Source organism: Littorina saxatilis, linkage group LG11 (assembly GCF_037325665.1).
Source record: "Littorina saxatilis isolate snail1 linkage group LG11, US_GU_Lsax_2.0, whole genome shotgun sequence".
Taxonomy (NCBI): Eukaryota; Metazoa; Mollusca; class Gastropoda; order Littorinimorpha; family Littorinidae; genus Littorina; species Littorina saxatilis.
In genome coordinates this window covers 41,269,286-41,287,440 of record NC_090255.1, presented here as the reverse complement: position 1 = coordinate 41,287,440, position 18,155 = coordinate 41,269,286, and the positions used below count along the sequence as shown (strand labels likewise).

The 18,155-nt window shown below is 44.2% G+C and overlaps 2 protein-coding genes and 1 long non-coding RNA gene across 3 annotated transcripts; 2 read left to right on the top strand and 1 right to left on the bottom strand.

Moving 5' to 3' along the window:
* The first annotated feature begins 270 nt into the window (after window positions 1–270).
* LOC138979578 (gastrula zinc finger protein XlCGF7.1-like) lies at window positions 271–870 on the top strand. The gene has a single exon (XM_070352292.1). The coding sequence runs from the start codon at window positions 271–273 to the stop codon at window positions 868–870; it is 600 nt and encodes a 199-aa protein (XP_070208393.1).
* A 1,526-nt stretch (window positions 871–2,396) lies between these two features.
* LOC138980466 (uncharacterized) lies at window positions 2,397–7,972 on the top strand. Its single transcript, XR_011460341.1, has 4 exons — window positions 2,397–2,574; window positions 3,111–3,242; window positions 3,958–4,043; window positions 6,914–7,972. It is a non-coding gene; the product is annotated as an uncharacterized lncRNA (long non-coding RNA).
* On the bottom strand, window positions 7,954–16,556 carry LOC138980465 (ras-related protein Rab-1B-like). The gene is made up of 3 exons (XM_070353338.1): window positions 16,094–16,556; window positions 15,206–15,436; window positions 7,954–10,116 (listed from the first exon to the last, which is right to left on the bottom strand). Exons 1-3 carry the CDS (start codon window positions 16,391–16,393, stop codon window positions 9,871–9,873), a joined length of 777 nt encoding a protein of 258 aa, XP_070209439.1. The 5' UTR covers window positions 16,394–16,556; the 3' UTR covers window positions 7,954–9,870.
* Window positions 16,557–18,155: the final 1,599 nt, after the last annotated feature.

The following is an 18,155-nucleotide window of genomic DNA, read 5'->3' as shown; positions in this document are numbered from 1 at the left end:
TTCACCAAATGTACGACCAATAGTGAGATGTTTTGTGTCTTTTTATACTTCCTACTAATACTGCCGACAAACTAGCCAGAATTGCACTATTGCGCCTAGACAGAAAAAGGGTTAGACAAAAATGCAGCCTCAATGACATCTCTCAATTATTTCACGCTCATTATCCTAGCTAAAACACACACCACTTTCATAAAGGAATGTTGATTTGAAAACAAAAACACTAATAGGGTTTGAGATGCGTTCTGTTTGTAGATGGAGTATTCTGGGATCATGGACGGCAGTGGTATTGACCTGGACATATCTCAGGAGATTCAAGTGGAAACTACCCAGGCTGACCCAGGACCACCCCCAGCCAGCAGCACGCCTGCGAAGCCTGCGAAGAAGGACAGGGGGAAGACTCACCTGTGTACCGTTTGTGGAAACACCTACAAGCACTTGCCAAATCTCAGGCGACATATCAGGGCTACTCACGAAGAGGGTTTCCAGTGTTTCATCTGTAAAAAGGCGCTGGTTAGTCAAGTCGCGCTGGAGTCTCACTTGAACGGCCATGAAAAGAAGAAGCCATTCAGCTGTGCTGCCTGTAAGAAGACTTACCAGAGCAGGACCAGTCTTGCACAGCACTCCTGCAGCAGCAAACCGTCACAGAGCTTTCCGTGGGATGAATGCCCCAAAGTGTGCCCATCGAAGAAGGCTTTAATTCAGCACAGGCTGAAGCATGCACCAATGCCAGAGTTTCGGTGCCAGTTTTGTGGCGTGGAGTTCAAGTTCAGACAGGGAAGAGATCGTCATGTCAAAAGCAGATGCAGGGTTGCCCAGGAAACAAAAACATCTAAGGATTCTTATCCACCTTTGATGTTGCAACCGCTTTAAAGTTACTGTTCAGAACTTTGTGAAAAGGAAACAAACACTTGTTTGTTAGAGTTTAATTTTACTCCTTTTGGTTTTATGAAGACGCAAGATTAGTTTCATATTATTGATTTTAATAAAAGCATAGAAAACTGCAAAATATTAATTTCAATCTCTCTCTCTTTCTCTCTCATAAGTTTACTTTCTATACTTTCTAATATTAATTAACTGTAATTAAATTGTATGTACAGTCATTGAAGCCTTGTCTGGTCATAATATGTCCCGGTTATCATGAACTTTGTGAAAAAGAAATAAACACTTGTTTGTTAGAGTTTTAACTTGATTTTACTCCTTTTGGTTTTATGAAGACGCAAGATTAGTTTCATATCATTGGTTTTAATAAAAGCATAGAAAACTGCAAAATATTAATTTCAATCTCTCTCTCTCTCTCTCTCTCTCTCTCTCTCTCTCTCTCTCTCTCTCTCTCTCTCTCTCTCTCTCTCTCTCTCTCTCTCTCTCATAAGTTTACTTTCTATACTTTCTAATATTAATTAACTGTAATTAAATTGCATGTACAGTCATTGAAGCCTTGTCTGGTCATAATATGTCCCGGTTATCATGAACATTGTCTCACAACATAAAAAAGACATCATACTGTTTAGTCAGTACATTCGCATGTTACACATTTGCATGTCCTACACACACACGCATACACACACATTATTAATTAACTGTAATTAAATTGCATGTACAGTCATTGAAGCCTTGTCAGGTCATAATATATCCCGGTTATCATTAACATTGTCTCACAGCATAAAAAAGACATACTGTTTAGTCAGTACATTCGCATGTTACACATTTTGCATGTCCTACACACACACACACACACACACACACACACACACACACACACACACACACACACACACACACACACACACACACACACACACACACACACACACACACTTAATCAGCTACTCCAGCTCAATCCCATGTCTGACATGGGAAAACACTTTGGTTTCGTCAACACGGAAGTACTGGCGAACACCGCGGTCTCCCCTGCTCGGTTCAGTAGGTCCTGACAGCCGGGAAGATTTCCGTTTCAGCCTCTTTTCGGAAGTTCTAGGCACTCCGTGTTAAGCTGAACAAAACAATACCGGAGCTTATGTGCTTCATGTTTATCAACTGTGTGGGTTATGATTTCTTTGAAGATGGAGAACCCTTCTCCACAATGGTAACATCTATAATCCATGATCTGTAAAATGAGAACATTTAATTAAGATCATTCAGGTCATCAAGCAAAAGACTAGGCAGCGCAGCGAAAAACCAGTCATAAGCGCATCCGATCCGAAAAATCAAGCTATCATAAGCGCACAGGGGGTATTTCATAAGAGCACCCGACCACAAATCAGCGACCTGCCTTGTGTTTTGGATAGTTATTCAATAGATACGAATTTTTTTTGTAAAAAGAGCAACGTGAATAAGTAGCGCTACATTTCGGGTTTTGACAACTGTAAAATGGTTGCAGGATAATTAGTATTTTAGGAGTTATTACATTTTTTCTGCAGACACTCACCTCGTGCCCCGCTCTTCGTATCATACGCTCATCCGCTAAAAAGGGTTATTCTAAGATCACCCAGCATATCATAAGCCCACTCCTGATTGAAGGGCCTGGACCTGTCTGCGCGCTGCGTTGATTTGGCTCAGGATTTCCGATTGTTATCTGTAAGTTGCTTGCTGAGATTTTGTATTAATTCATCTAAGCTTAGTCACTCGTATTTTTGTTGTAACATGTTCCTGTTACTTGTATCTGTGGACGTTTGAAGACAATTTCTCTAATTTTGCTGTCGCAACGGTTTCAGCTGATCAGTGGACCTTTTACATTAGTTCTGCGTTGGTAAATAAACTCTATTTCAATTTGATGTTGATTTTTTATTCTGGTTGATGTGCTTGGTTTTGTGTTATTGTTATACTTGTATGTCCAGGGGTTCCTTATAATTATAATGGTGGTCCAGTGAACGATACCTTCCGCCTGTGGTCAGAGCAATACATTTGCAGATTTTCGGATTCTTCTTCTTCCTTTGGTTAGACCATAGATGTACGATCTGCACGCTAGATAAAGTGAAGCGGTAGGCTAAAAACAGCATACATTAATGAACAACATTCATCATAATAGTGGCCAGGTTGATTGTGTGCGCAATTTAGAATAATTCTATGCATGCTTGGTTGTATTTGATTTCACAGATCTATCACACTTTCAGGGAACTGGGAAGCCGTTTGAGCTGATGTGCCCATGTGGCGAATCGATGTGGGCGTAACCTGCGCACATTTCTTCTGAATTGCACTGAGGATGAACAGGAGGCACTGACGGCAACCCAGACGTGTTTACCAAGGTACGCATGTCCTGCATTTGCATATAGTGTGTAGTTTTGCAGAGAAATATTGACTTTCAAATTGATCTGATAAGTTTTGTTTGTTTGTTTGCTTAACGCCCAGCCGACTACGAAGGGCCATATCAGGGCGGTGCTGCTTTGACATTTAACGTGCGCCACACACAAGACAGAAGTCGCAGCACAGGCTTCATGTCTCACCTAGTCACATTATTCTGACACCGGACCAACCAGTCCTAGCCCTAACCCCATAATGCCAGACGCCAGGCGGAGCAGCCACTAGATTGCCAATTTTAAAGTTTTAGGTATGACCCGGCCGGGGTTCGAAGCCACGACCTCCCGATCACCGGGCGGACGCCTTACCACTAGGCCAATTGTGCCGGCGGTTGCGGAATCATTGATTATACTATTTGCTGAACTACTCTGTTTCAAAATTAATATCTCCGTGCAAAACACACCAGACAGTCGCCAAACTCATATGTGGACACACACATAAGCACACACACACACACTCACACCAGTACACACACACACACACACACACACACACACACACAGCCAGCCCCCTCTCCTTCCACATTTGACAGAAATCTAAATGTTGATACACAGTTTCACAATAAACAAAAGTATGAGAATCAGAACACTTGTCCGTGTTGCTACGATGTGGAACTTCAGTAAAATAGTGTTTGATTTCTTAACATGCATCTTGTGTGTGCAGGAACCATACTGCTTCGCTGAGGCAGTTCACTTTCTGGAGATGGAGCTATAACAGTAATGCGACGAAACCTTGTGGATGCACTTCATGTAAGTTTAAGCTTTCTGTGGGATACAGCGCAGTTACATTTTGAGAATGCTGCCTTATTTTGCAGTCTTCTCCTTAAAAGGTGGAAAAAATATACATATTTTTAAGTTCAGTGAGTGCTGAGGCCTGCAATGATAAAATGTTTTCCTGAACTTAGTCTACTCAGAATTTCCATTCGTTATGGTAGAGTAGTGCCGTAAACACTGAGCCCAGCTTTAGTCAAATCATGGCCAACAGACAACACGCTGCTGATCCGCTTGGATCTGCCATTGCCGCTAACAGTGTATGCAGGGTGCATTCAATATGACATCCTTTTCTTTTGAAAATATTCTCATCGGAGTTTATGATTGGTTTTGACAGTGATCGCTGGCCTCCAATGGTCGCTGACAAGGTGTTTTCCTTCGGTTCACGTAGGTTTAGCTTGAGATCACGTGAGTTAAAAGCGATCCGTTTGTAAGTTTTGGTTAGTTTGATCTAAATAATGAAATATTTTAGAAAATTATGATAGAAATTAGAATGCATTTTATATTAAAGAATGCATTCCATATCATAGAACACATTCTATATTTATAGAATGCATTCTATAAAATAGAAAACATTGTATAATATAGAATGCATTCAATCATACTTGTCATTTGCCCAGAAATGTATTCTATTATAGAATGCATTCTATAACGTCCAACAATGCATTCTTATGATAGAATGCATTCTTATGATAGAATGCATTCCATAAAGCGCCACAAAACTTCTACAGGCCAGCTCGGTATGGTCCCTGCTTCGAAAGCAGATCTACAAACACTCTCACACACAGCTCTCTCTTTCTCTCTGTCTCTGTCTCTGTCTCTCTCTGTCTCTGTCTCTCTCTCTCTGTCTGTCTCTCTCTCTCTGTCTGTCTCTCTCTCTCTCTCTGTCTCTGTCTCTCTGTCTGTCTGTCTCTGTCTCTCTCTCTCTCTCTCTCTCTCTCTCTCTCTCTCTCTCTCTCTCTCTCTCTCTCTCTGTGCGTGTGTGTGGGTGTGTGTGTGTGTGTGTGTGTGTGTGTGTGTGTGTGTGTGTGTGTGTGTGTGTGTGTGTGTGTAGTTCTGCTTTTCTTTGCGGGGCTGGCCTGTTGTAGTTTCGGGACATTATGCATATAAATTATAATGCATTTCAGGACGTTAAAGAACGCATTCTATCATAAAAAGCATTTTGGTATTTTGTGTAAATAGAATGCATTTTATCATAGAAGGCAGTTCGGGACGTTATAGAATGCATTCTATAATATAGAATACATTACATAATAAATGATTTCCTTATAATTCATTATTTAGATCAAACCAACAAAACTTAGGTAGTTTCTTTACAAACGGATTACTAGAGGGTGCATTCAATATGACACCCTTTTCTTTAAACTAAAACTCATCGGAGTTCACGATTAATTGCGACAGTGATCTTTGGCTTCCAGTGATTGTTGACAAGGTGTTTTCCCTGGGTTCACATAGGTTAAGAACGAGTTAAGGAAAACGGGCGTGCTCAAGGCCTCGCCACATTAGCAGTACGGTTTACTGCTTACCTTATATAAACAATTTGTAGAGTGCCATTTTCCAGAGTGGCCACGCGCTAATGAAATCCTTGCGAAAGACCTATTTTAATTCTACTTTTTGTTCGTGATGGCCCTGTCACACGACCGTTTTAAAGCCAGCGTATGCCGACGTATGAACATACGCTGGCGTAAGCTGAACTATCGATGTTTTTTTCAATCTTTGGCGTATACATAGCGTATTCATAACGAGTTGGACGTATACATAACGTATTAGTAACGTATGCAGAACGTTTCAATAACTTACAGATAGCGTACACCAACGTATGCTTGGCGTGTTGCCAGCGTTCACAACTTATGCCCAACGAATGCTTAGCGTGTTGCCGGCGTTCACAACGTATGCCTAACGATAGTCTTGCGCGCAACAGCTTATCGCTGACGATCACATGTCGTCGCCGCTGCTAATGGATAGAACGTATTTCGGAAGTTTTGTTTTATTAGATATATTTCGGAAGTTTTGTTTTATTAGACATGACGCCATGCGATCACGTCATTTGTTCTATAAATCGCGGGAAATCGGCAAGTAATTCTGCAAATTTGGTGAGTAGAAACTGTATTAGTTCTTCCTTGTTATGTAACGGTAAATCAAGTGGTAAGTTCTGTACTCTCTGTGCAGAATGTCGTGTCCATGAAGAACTGTTTATACGGCAGAAGTGTTGCTTGCGTTCGGAATGTCTCAGCACTATCTACAGATACAGATATTTATCGACGTATGAGTAACGTACAAGTAACGTGTGTGAACGTGTGCCAACGTATGCAGTGCGTATGAACCATACGTCGAGAATTTTTGTGCATGCACAAAACTTTGCTGCGTGCTCAGCGTACTACGACGTATGCCAGCGTGCTTCAGCGTCCTCTTAACGTATACAAAACGTACCCATAACGTATTCGACGTACGCCAGCGTACTTATTCAAATGTCCCATACGTCGGCATACGCAGGCTTTAAAACGGTCGTGTGACAGGGCCATTAGGGACAGACTCCTGCTTCAAGAGGGATTACTTTTTACATTCAGTCGTGTGTGCATGTGCGTGCATGCGAGTGTCATTGTGTGTTGGGAAGGTGAGAGCGAATTGGACGTGACGTATTTGTTCTGTTATGTGACCTATGCCCGTTCTGGAATAAAAAAAAGTTTACCTGTAACTGCGATTGTTGGAGATCTGCTGACAGCAAGAAGAAGTCCACTATTAGTTAAGATTTACACTTCAGTGTTATCAATTAAGTACAAACGTTTAACACAAACCTGTTAAGAGTTGGAAATGCATCATGTTCTAAAACTCACTTTTATTTCGAACAGGATGTTCCGGACAGCGAGTTGAAAACTAAACCAAAGACCAAGGGCCTGGAATCCTCCCAACTCTGAAGGGTGTTTTTGTTATCGGACTTTCGTGTGTGAACTTTCAAGATGGGGTTTACCAGAGCTCCGTTCATATTATTTAATAGCAACATATACCGAGCAACAAAAGAAACGCGAAAAAATTCTGCAATGTTTGATTGACAAAATCTCGAACAATTATGGAGTTAGAATTATCAAACCACAACATTTTGATGAAGGCATGTTTGACACAGCTGTTGCGTGAGTATTTTGATGCTGCGATTGTTTCAACACACGGGACAAAACGAAGTTTTGGAGGTCTCGCTCAGTCAGCCTTCATCGCGTTCTCTGGCCACTGATCGGACACTGGTTGCTACCAGTGATGTTCCTGGTATTGTCAGCGGCTGAATTGAATCGATGTCGAAGACGTTGTGGAAGGAAATTGCGATCTTGTCTTATTGGGGTAATGCGAAAAAATCTACCGCGTTGCATAACTGCAGTGCTTCCAATGTCACCAGAACATTGCAGAAGGTGATAAACTGTTGACACATGCACGTTTAAAGCACATGCCAGCGCTTCTGGATCACCCCCAGCTTTAAATCGACCTGGCATTTTGGTGGTGTCAATCTTGGCATCCTGGCTGTTTCAAAAGTGAGACTGGCAGCAAGCGTGCCATGGTCTCTTTTGGTTGCTAATGCATTAGTGAACACATCTCACATATCAGATTTCTCCTGCTCTACTTGCACGTGCTGCGAGCGCGCATTATGTGTTTTACGATAAACCTGCTTGTCTTGTGTGTTAAAACAGTCACAGCATCAAAATAATCACACAAAAGCAAGGTCAAACATGCCTTCATTAAACTTTTGTAGTTTAATAATTCTAACTCTATAATTGATGAAGATTTTGTCAATCAAACAATGACGAATTTTGTTGCTCGGTATATTATGTGTTCAACAATTCCTACCCCAGACCCGTTTGTTCTGCGACTGCTGCAGACATTTCTTTTTGTCAATTAAAAATGCTTCTTTGCTCACAAAATTTGATTTTAATGTCTTTCTGAATTGTATGACAGTGCAGGATGAAAGTGTTCCAAAAGTGTTCTAAAAGTGTTCCAAAAGTGTTCCAAAAGTGTTCTAAAAGTGTTCCAAAAGTGTTCTAAAAGTGTTCCAAAAGTGTTCTAAAAGTGTTCCAAAAGTGTTCCAAAAGTGTTCCAAAAGTGTTCTAAAAGTGTTGACCTGAACACTTTTATGTGTTCAGAAGTGGTTACAGCAGGGTGAACACTTAAAAGTGTTCAGATGTGAACACTTTTGGAACACTTTTGGAACACTTTTGGAACACTTTTTTGTGTATAGAACACTTTTTGTGTTCCAAAAGTGTTCCAAAAGTGTTCTACTAAAAGGGTGTTCAGAAGTGGTTACAGAAAGGGTGTTCAGGAGTGGAACACTTTTGTTTAGAGTGCAGCTCTGATTGGGTCGCGTCCTTTCCGTTAGTGGTAAACCAGGGCATGGTATAGAGTCTGTAAAGATCTCTGGAGAGTACTTCTCGGCATCAACAACACTTGCCTTTCTTCTTCTTTTCAACAACGCAAGTTTTATTTCTACCCAATCAGTGTTGTAATGCTACACTCTCTCAGAATGTCGACTCTGTACTCCGTCAATTCCCTGGTTGCCGAAGCTTTGTTCAGAAGCCCAGTTCAGAAGTCTTTCGAATAACATATATCTCCTCCTGACTCCTCATCAACACTTGGTTTTCTTCTTCTTTTGAGCAACGCCAGTCTTATTTCTACCTAACGTTGTCATAGTGGCCCAACACACGCTCAGAATGTCTGTACTCTGTCAGATCCTGGGCTGCCAAAGCTTTGTTCAGAAGTCTCTCGAATAACATATATCTCCTCCATTCTGATAATCATCGCTCCACGGCTATCGCCAGTTATCTCTCTAACCGGACGCTAAATTCCTACGCGAATCTATCAAAACAAGAATACAGAGTTATCTCCCTTATGTTGTTCGCGAGCAGTGTTCGCGAGACGAAAATGATTGCAGATTGGCCGACTTCGACAGTGATCTCCGTTCTGTTCTTCACAGTTATGATAAAGACATCGTTCTAAGGTCAAAACAAGTCGAAATTTTGGGACTGCTGCCGGAAGGAGACCGTAATATATGGTTGCATCACTGTCAACTGGTTACAGAAAAAATCGTCTGCTCCAGCGAGCGCCGAAACCAAACGGTTGATTATCACGTGACACTTTTGCCATATTTAGAGTTGTTTACACAGTAAATACAGCCGCGAAAAATAGCTCGCTTGAAACTGTCTTACATATCAATTCCTTTGCAATTTAAAAATTACACAACACCATGAAAAATCATTATCGACGATCGCGAATCTGCTTATATCCATAACACAATACGAAAATATCTAAATATGTAAAAAAAAAAAAATCGATTTCCTCGGCAGACAAGGAAAACCAAGGCATCCTGTCAGGGATAGAATGAGACCCGAAGGGAAGTAACTCATTTTTGACCTGAGTTGAGGATGATATCTCCTCCTGACTCCTCGCCAACATTTGCCCTTCTTTTATTGGCACCCAGTTTAGCGTCGTGCACCTCGGCCCTGGGCTTGTGTCCGACTTTGGAAATGAACCAGAGACGTGAAGAATAATTATCGCCCCATCGCCTTAAGCCCAGGTCCCACTGAGGTTGGTTGGTTTTTGGGGTTTAATGTCTCTTCAGCAGATGCTAGCTGCTATTCGAGACCGAGGTCCCACTGAGACGAATTTTGACGGCGATTTGGGATTCGTGGAGAAAATCGCCGAGGTCTTTGCTGTTCGTATTACTTCGTTCTTGTTCGGCCGATTTTTCGCAATCATTCGTGGCAAACATCGTTGTGGCAAAATCGTAGTTGTGGTTCACCAACATATTTGTGATAGTGGGACCTTAGCTTTAGCAGCACCCTTTCTTCTTCGTCTTCTCCTCAGCGCCGCCAGCTTTGCCCTTGCCCAGTTTGATGGTGCCCCCGGCTCTGAGCGGGTTGCGTGCGTTGAGCCGCTCGGTGACCAGGGCCTGGGTGAGACACTCGAACACCTCCTCCACCCCCTCCCCCGTCTTGGCACTGACCATGAAGTAGCCTGTCACCCCCACACTCTCCCAGTCCTCACTGTCCTCGTCCAGGTCCAGCAGCAGCTTCACCTGAAAACATCGTCGTGAATACACACAATGTTAATTTATGATTTCTAAACAGAAGTGAAGATATCTCACACAGAGAGAGAGAGAGAGAGAGAGAGAGAGAGAGAGAGAGAGAGTTTTCTCTGGAGGATTGAACAGTTTGTGACCTAAACATTGCTGACATACAACGCTTATTGTTATGGTACCCTCGAAATGGACGCGAAATACCTCCCTTTTTCAACTGCTCATGCGCTCCACACCTGCATCAGTAGAAATGACAGAACACAAGAAATACGCAATATAGCTAAACAAAACAACCTGTTCTGAATAGAACATTGATTTGGCTTAGCTTTCTCCTCGTATAAAAACGTTGCCAATTTGTGCCTATTTTGAATTTGTGTCGATTTTTTACTTCGGCGGCGGTCACGTGACACCTATAACAGAAATCCTTGACCCAAAAAGTGTGTCAGATGGAATGTAATGACACGAGAATGAATGTTTCAGTTGGGGTGCGAGAATGGTTGCAATATTTGTTTTGCTGAGTTAAGTAAACACGCATCCTACACAGTTCAACTATCAAAAGAGGCACACATAACAAAACATAGTGTTCACAAATGTTCATTTGAACACTAGTGAACACTCTGTGTATTACTTTGTTTGTAGAACAATGTACTGTGTCAAACATTGTTTAAACTTATTTCACTAATGTGTTCAAAAGTGGAACACGTCTGTTTAGAGTGTGGCACACTCCATCTCTGATGAGGACAGACTTTTTACAATGAATAACCCCCCCCCCCCCCCTCCTCCCGATCCCCTCTATTTGATACATACCGAAAATTAACAGCCTGACGCTTCCCCCCCCCCCTCCCCCTTTCCCCGTCGCGATATAACCTTGAACGGTTGAAAACGACGTTAAACACCAAATAAAGAAAGAAAGAAAGACGCTTTGCTGTGGTGAGTTGGATTTTGTTAGGTATAATTTCATTTGTAAACAAGAAGGGCAAAGCCCATACGACTCACATGCTTGACCTTGACCTTTACATGACCTTGACCTTCAGAGTCAAGGTCAAATAACTAAACCTAGCAATGACATACACTAAGAACTGCTTTACACATTTTTCCTACCAAAATACATGTGACCTTGACCCAAGGTCAAGGTCATCCAAGGTCATGCAACACAAAGCTGTTAATTCAAGACATAGGAAGTACAATGGTGCTTATTGGCTCTTTCTACCATGAGATATGGTCACTTTTAGTGGTTCACTACCTTATTTTGGTCACATTTCATAAGGGTCAAAGTGACCTTGACCTTGATCATATGTGACCAAATGTGTCTCATGATGAAAGCATAACATGTGCCCCACCTAATTTTTAAGTTTGAAACAGTTATCTTCCATAGTTCAGGGTCAAGGTCACTTCAAAATATGTATACAATCCAACTTTGAAGAGCTCCTGTGACCTTGACCTTGAAGCAAGGTAAACCAAACTGGTATCAAAAGATGGGGCTTACTTTGCTCTATATATCATATATAGGTGAGGTATTCAATCTCAAAAACTTCAGAGAAAATGGGAAAAATGGGGAAAATAGCTGTTTTTTAGACAACATTTATGGCCCCTGCGACCTTGACCTTGAAGCAAGGTCAAGATGCTATGTATGTTTTTTGGGGCCTTGTCATCATACACCATCTTGCCAAATTTGGTACTGATAGACTGAATAGTGTCCAAGAAATATCCAACGTTAAAGTTTTCCGGACGGCCGGACGGCCGGCCGGCCGGACGGACGGACGGACGGACGGACGGACGGACGGACGGACGGACGGACGGACGGACGGACGGACGGACGGACGGACGGACGGACGACTCGGGTGAGTACATAGACTCACTTTTGCTTCGCATGTGAGTCAAAAAGCCACTTGTGCCTTTAAAGAAATCAATTTATTAAAACATATCCCATTGCAAACAGAGAGCAGCCATTTTGTTTTTCTTCTTGAGGACGAATGATTTTATCCCATGTTTTTAATTCAATTTCATTTACTGTATTATCCCAGGGTTCGAACATGTTGGTCGCTTCCTCTAGCAGCAACAGGAGTCGCGCTACATGCCCAGCAGTATGCGTGTTTAGCTGTAAGGCGAGTGTCCAACCACCACGTGTTTAGCTGTAAGGCGAGTGTCCAACCACCACGTGTTTAGCTGTAAGGCGAGTGTCCAACCACCACGTATTTAGCTGTAAGGCGAGTGTCCAACCACCACGTATTTAGCTGTAAGGCGAGTGTCCAACCACCACGTATCTAGCTGTAAGGCGAGTGTCCAACCACCACGTGTTTAGCTGTAAGGCGAGTGTCCAACCACCACGTGTTTAGCTGTAAGGCGAGTGTCCAACCACCACGTGTTTAGCTGTAAGGCGAGTGTCCAACCACCACGTATTTAGCTGTAAGGCGAGTGTCCAACCACCACGTGTTTAGCTGTAAGGCGAGTGTCCAACCACCACGTATCTAGCTGTAAGGCGAGTGTTCAACCACCACGTGTTTAGCTGTAAGGCGAGTGTCCAACCACCACGTGTTTAGCTGTAAGGCGAGTGTCCAACCACCACGTATCTAGCTGTAAGGCGAGTGTCCAACCACCACGTGTTTAGCTGTAAGGCGAGTGTCCAACCACCACGTATCTAGCTGTAAGGCGAGTGTCCAACCACCACGTATCTAGCTGTAAGGCGAGTGTTCAACCACCACGTGTTTAGCTGTAAGGCGAGTGTCCAACCACCACGTGTTTAGCTGTAAGGCGAGTGTCCAACCACCACGTATCTAGCTGTAAGGCGAGTGTCCAACCACCACGTGTTTAGCTGTAAGGCGAGTGTCCAACCACCACGTGTTTAGCTGTAAGGCGAGTGTCCAACCACCACGTGTTTAGCTGTAAGGCGAGTGTCCAACCACCACGTGTTTAGCTGTAAGGCGAGTGTCCAACCACCACGTATTTAGCTGTAAGGCGAGTGTCCAACCACCACGTGTTTAGCTGTAAGGCGAGTGTCCAACCACCACGTGTTTAGCTGTAAGGCGAGTGTCCAACCACCACGTGTTTAGCTGTAAGGCGAGTGTCCAACCACCACGTATTTAGCTGTAAGGCGAGTGTCCAACCACCACGTGTTTAGCTGTAAGGCGAGTGTCCAACCACCACGTATTTAGCTGTAAGGCGAGTGTCCAACCGCCACGTATTTAGCTGTAAGGCGAGTGTCCAACCACCACGTATTTAGCTGTAAGGCGAGTGTCCAACCACCACGTGTTTAGCTGTAAGGCGAGTGTCCAACCACCACGTGTTTAGCTGTAAGGCGAGTGTCCAACCGCCACGTGTTTAGCTGTAAGGCGAGTGTCCAACCACCACGTATTTAGCTGTAAGGCGAGTGTCCAACCACCACGTATTTAGCTGTAAGGCGAGTGTCCAACCACCACGTATTTAGCTGTAAGGCGAGTGTCCAACCACCACGTATTTAGCTGTAAGGCGAGTGTCCAACCACCACGTATTTAGCTGTAAGGCGAGTGTCCAACCACCACGTATTTAGCTGTAAGGCGAGTGTCCAACCACCACGTATTTAGCTGTAAGGCGAGTGTCTAACCACCACGTGCTTAGCTGTAAGGCGAGTGTCCAACCACCACGTGTTTAGCTGTAAGGCGAGTGTCCAACCACCACGTGTTTAGCTGTAAGGCGAGTGTCCAACCACCACGTATTTAGCTGTAAGGCGAGTGTCCAACCACCACGTATCTAGCTGTAAGGCGAGTGTCCAACCACCACGTGTCTAGCTGTAAGGCGAGTGTCCAACCACCACGTGTTTAGCTGTAAGGCGAGTGTCCAACCACCACGTGCTTAGCTGTAAGGCGAGTGTCCAACCACCACGTGTCTAGCTGTAAGGCGAGTGTCCAACCACCACGTATTTAGCTGTAAGGCGAGTGTCCAACCACCACGTGTTTAGCTGTAAGGCGAGTGTCCAACCACCACGTGTTTAGCTGTAAGGCGAGTGTCCAACCACCACGTGTTTAGCTGTAAGGCGAGTGTCCAACCACCACGTATTTAGCTGTAAGGCGAGTGTCCAACCACCACGTATTTAGCTGTAAGGCGAGTGTCCAACCACCACGTGTTTAGCTGTAAGGCGAGTGTCCAACCACCACGTGTTTAGCTGTAAGGCGAGTGTCCAACCACCACGTATTTAGCTGTAAGGCGAGTGTCCAACCACCACGTATTTAGCTGTAAGGCGAGTGTCCAACCACCACGTGTTTAGCTGTAAGGCGAGTGTCCAACCACCACGTATTTAGCTGTAAGGCGAGTGTCCAACCACCACGTATTTAGCTGTAAGGCGAGTGTCCAACCACCACGTATTTAAACACAAATTCAGGTCTTAAAATGGGGGAATTCTAAAAATGGAAATACATCAACAGAGGTTAGTAGCAGAAAAGATGTTAAAGCAAGGTGTTCAGTCTGTCCTCAACTGGGCCAAGTTGTCTGTCCTCAACTGGGCGAAGTTGTCTGTCCTCAACTGGGCCAAGTTGCCTGCTCGAAGTACACTTCGCGAAGCTCGCCGCACGAAGCTTTAGCACTGAGTTTCGGCCCAACTAAGGTCCGCCTTTAGAAGTGCAGGAGTCTTAAATTGAAGGGGGTAGGGGGGGGGGGTAAAAGGGGGTTCTAGAGGACGTATCTGAAGCAGGTGGCTGATTACACCTGATCACGCACACACCTGGGTAGCGCGTCTCTGTTGCTGCTAGCTTTCCACTGGGAGGAAGCGACCCGAATTTCCCAGCGATGGGACAATAAGGTTATGAAAATAGAAAAAAATGAAAATGAAAAAGAAAAAATGTGACCCTCCACCACGGAATGAGTCGGATGTCACCTCGCGCGGTTCTGGGCTAGGCCTGATATTCGTCCGGGGTGTGTCAGGTATCAGTGTGAGGGTCACCTTAGTCACAGGCTTATAATTCGAACAGTTTTCGCTCTTTTCTAGAACGGTTTTCACCACTGGATAGAGCATAAAAAAAACTCATTAAGAAAATGTAAAATTATAAAAACCATGCAAAGGTAACATGCGACTCATTCCGTGGTGGAGGGTCACACATAGTATCTGTCATATCTTCACCTTATCTTTGCCCCACACCTCGGCGCCTTCCGTCTGCAGGTCTGACTTCGACCCCACGATGACAATCTTGCAGTCGTCGTTGCAGTAGCGCCGCACCTCTTGCATCCATTGCTTGATGTTGAAGTAAGACCCCTGGTTGTTGACGTCGTAGACTATGATGATGCCCTGGGCCCCACGGTAGTAGCTGGTGGTGATGGTCCGATAGCGTTCTTGTCCGGCCGTGTCCCAGATCTGTGGAGAAGAGAGAGAGAGAGAGAGAGTGTGTGAGAGAGAGAGAGAGAGAGAGAGAGAGAGAGAGAGAGAGAGAGAGAGAGAGAGACTTAGACTTAGACTTAGAACATTTTATTCACATAAAGGGTAGACATTTTAGGCCATAGGCTTAATCTTACAATGTGCCCTTTACATTCACACAAACACATATTCACGCGTGCGCCCGACTAGAATCATAGAAACATCAAGCATACAGTAATAAAGAGATACAGAGAGAGAGAGAGAGAGAGAGAGAGAGAGAGAGAGAGAGAGAGAGAGAGAGAGAGAGAGAGAGAGAGAGAGAGAGAGAGAGATATCAAATCAAATCAAATCAAATCAAATCAAATGTTATTTTCAAATCAAATCAAATCAAATCAAATGTTATTTTACGAGGGTTGTGGCATAAGCAATATAAACGAGCTTCTTTTCAACCAGCCCTCGCCCAGAGAGGGACTATTCTAGAGAGAGAGAGAGAGAGAGAGAGAGAGAGAGAGAGAGAGAGAGAGAGAGAGAGAGAGAGAGAGAGAGAGAGAGAGAGAGAGAGAGAGCGAGAGAGCGAGAGAGAGAGAGCCCACCAGCACCTAAATACCCCCCCCCCCCCACTACACACCCGCACACCTCCCTCCCCACAAAACGTACCTGCAATTTGACCTCATCGCCATTACTGATAGGGACAGTCTTGATGTCGAAGTCCACTCCAATGGTGTAGTCCCTCGTGAGAACAAACTCGTCCTTAGAATACCGCCTTACCAAAGCTGTCTTGCCCGAACCGGAGTCTCCAACCACCACGTATTTGAACAGGTGCGCGTAGCCTTTGGAGGGAGGAGGCTTCTTGGGGGGGACGATGTCCTTGTTAAAGGTGAAGGCGTTCTTGGACTGGGAGGGGGGAGAGTCGGAGGACTGCGGAGGTTCCTCCTCGGCTCCCTGTGGCTGAACCATGGCTGATCTGACAAACAACGGGAAGTAGGCGCTCTGAATGTATGTGACACGAGTCAGTGAGAGTTATACAGTGGAATCCCCATTTTAAGGCATCTAAAATCTGAGAAAATCAGGTCCTAAAAAGGAGAAGAAAAAAAAAGGAAAAAAAAAAGGTCCTAAAAAGGAGGTAGTGTCAACATGGGGGTAAATTTACATCCGTTATGAACAAACAGTCTAACAACACAGGGTCTTAAAAGGGAGGGAGTCTTAAACTGGGGGGTCTTAAACTGGGGGGTCTTAAAAGGGGGGTCCACTGTAAATGCGGAGGCAATCTTCTGGGACCTGAGAACAAAAGAAGCAATGATATGAACAAGACCATTTTGGACCATTCCCAGCTAGCAAGCTTTCGTCGGCCGACTGACGATTTCAGTCGGGTGACGTCGTCAAATGTCGTGTGTCGACGTCCGTTGTCGCGCCGATATCGTTTTGACTGTGTGTACAACTCGGCAAATGTACGTAATAAACCCCGACATCGGCCCGACGCAATGTTGCTGTCGATAAAAATATGCAGAGTTACGGGAGATAACAACTTGAATTTATTATCATTATTTTAACATTTGTTACGTCCCCTGTTCAAGCGTCGGGAACGGCGTGACATGACTCTGCAAATGCGAAACTAAATTATTCATATTTGTTGACTTTTTCACATAGGAGTAGGATAATTAATTGTAAGTTTTGTTTGTATATTTGCAATCAAATACAGCATGAGCTCAAACCATGAGTTTTACATTTTAAAAATACGCCATCATATATACTTGAAATACTCTAATAGCTTTCCTTACGGTACAAACAAGATTGAGTGTGAACATGGCCGGCTAGCTGCTACTTTCCCGCGTGAGCGAAGTTTATTTGTTTTCTTAGTTCAAGTTAATATCGAAAGAAGAGACATTCGCAAGTTGGACAGCACATTGATGATATGTTATCCGAGACGAATGTCGCCTCGGGATCTCAATCTGAGTGCTGGTCCCAGTGCCACGTGGTGGCGGTGATAGTTGACAAGTTAAAATTGTGTAGCCAAGGACGGATGGAAACCTACAGGTGTGTTCAAGCTGTTAACGTCAACTCGAGGACAACCGACGGATCCAGCGAGTAAGTGATTTTGGTTTTTTTTGCTTTAATGTTAGTTTTGCTGTTATACAGTGGGGGGGGGGGGGGGGGGGGGGGAGTACATACTGCTGTATCTGTATATGTAGATGTAGGTGTTTTGTCCTGTTACAGTGGGGGGGGGGGGGGGGTGGAGTACATACTCATGATACTGCTGAATCTGTAGCTGTAAGTGTGGTTTGCACTGTTACACTTGGAGGGTGGGGTGTATGTATACTGATGTATCTGTAGCTGTAGGTGTGTGTATTGCATTGTAACACTTGGGGGGGGGGGGTACATACTGATCTATATGTAGCTGGTGGTGTGTTTTGCACTGTTACACACTTGGGGGGGGGGGGGGGGGTGTACATACTAACTGCTGAATCTGTAGCTGTATGTGTGTTCTGCACAGTGACACTGGGGGGGGGGGGGGGAGGGGGTTGTACATACTGCTGAATCTGTAGCTGTAGGTGTGTTTTGTACTGTTACACTTGGGGGGGGGGGGGTGTGCATACTGATGTATATGCTTGGCGCTGGTGGACAATATTCACTTTTTTGGCCCAAAACACACTTTTTTGGCCAAAAACGTACATTATTGGCCAAAAAGTGTGTTTTTGGCCAAAAACATGTTTTGGCCAAA

Excerpts from the sequence above, each read along its gene's own strand:
- LOC138979578 (XM_070352292.1), top strand. The coding sequence starts at position 271 with ATGGACGGCAGTGGTATTGACCTGGACATATCTCAGGAGATTCAAGTG.
- LOC138980465 (XM_070353338.1), bottom strand. The coding sequence starts at position 16,393 with ATGGTTCAGCCACAGGGAGCCGAGGAGGAACCTCCGCAGTCCTCCGAC. Across the intron at positions 15,437-16,093 it reads GCGATGAGGTCAAATTGCAG|ATCTGGGACACGGCCGGACA; the intron begins GTACGTTTTGTG and ends TCTTCTCCACAG. Across the intron at positions 10,117-15,205 it reads AGGTGTGGGGCAAAGATAAG|GTGAAGCTGCTGCTGGACCT; the intron begins GTGAAGATATGA and ends CGATGTTTTCAG.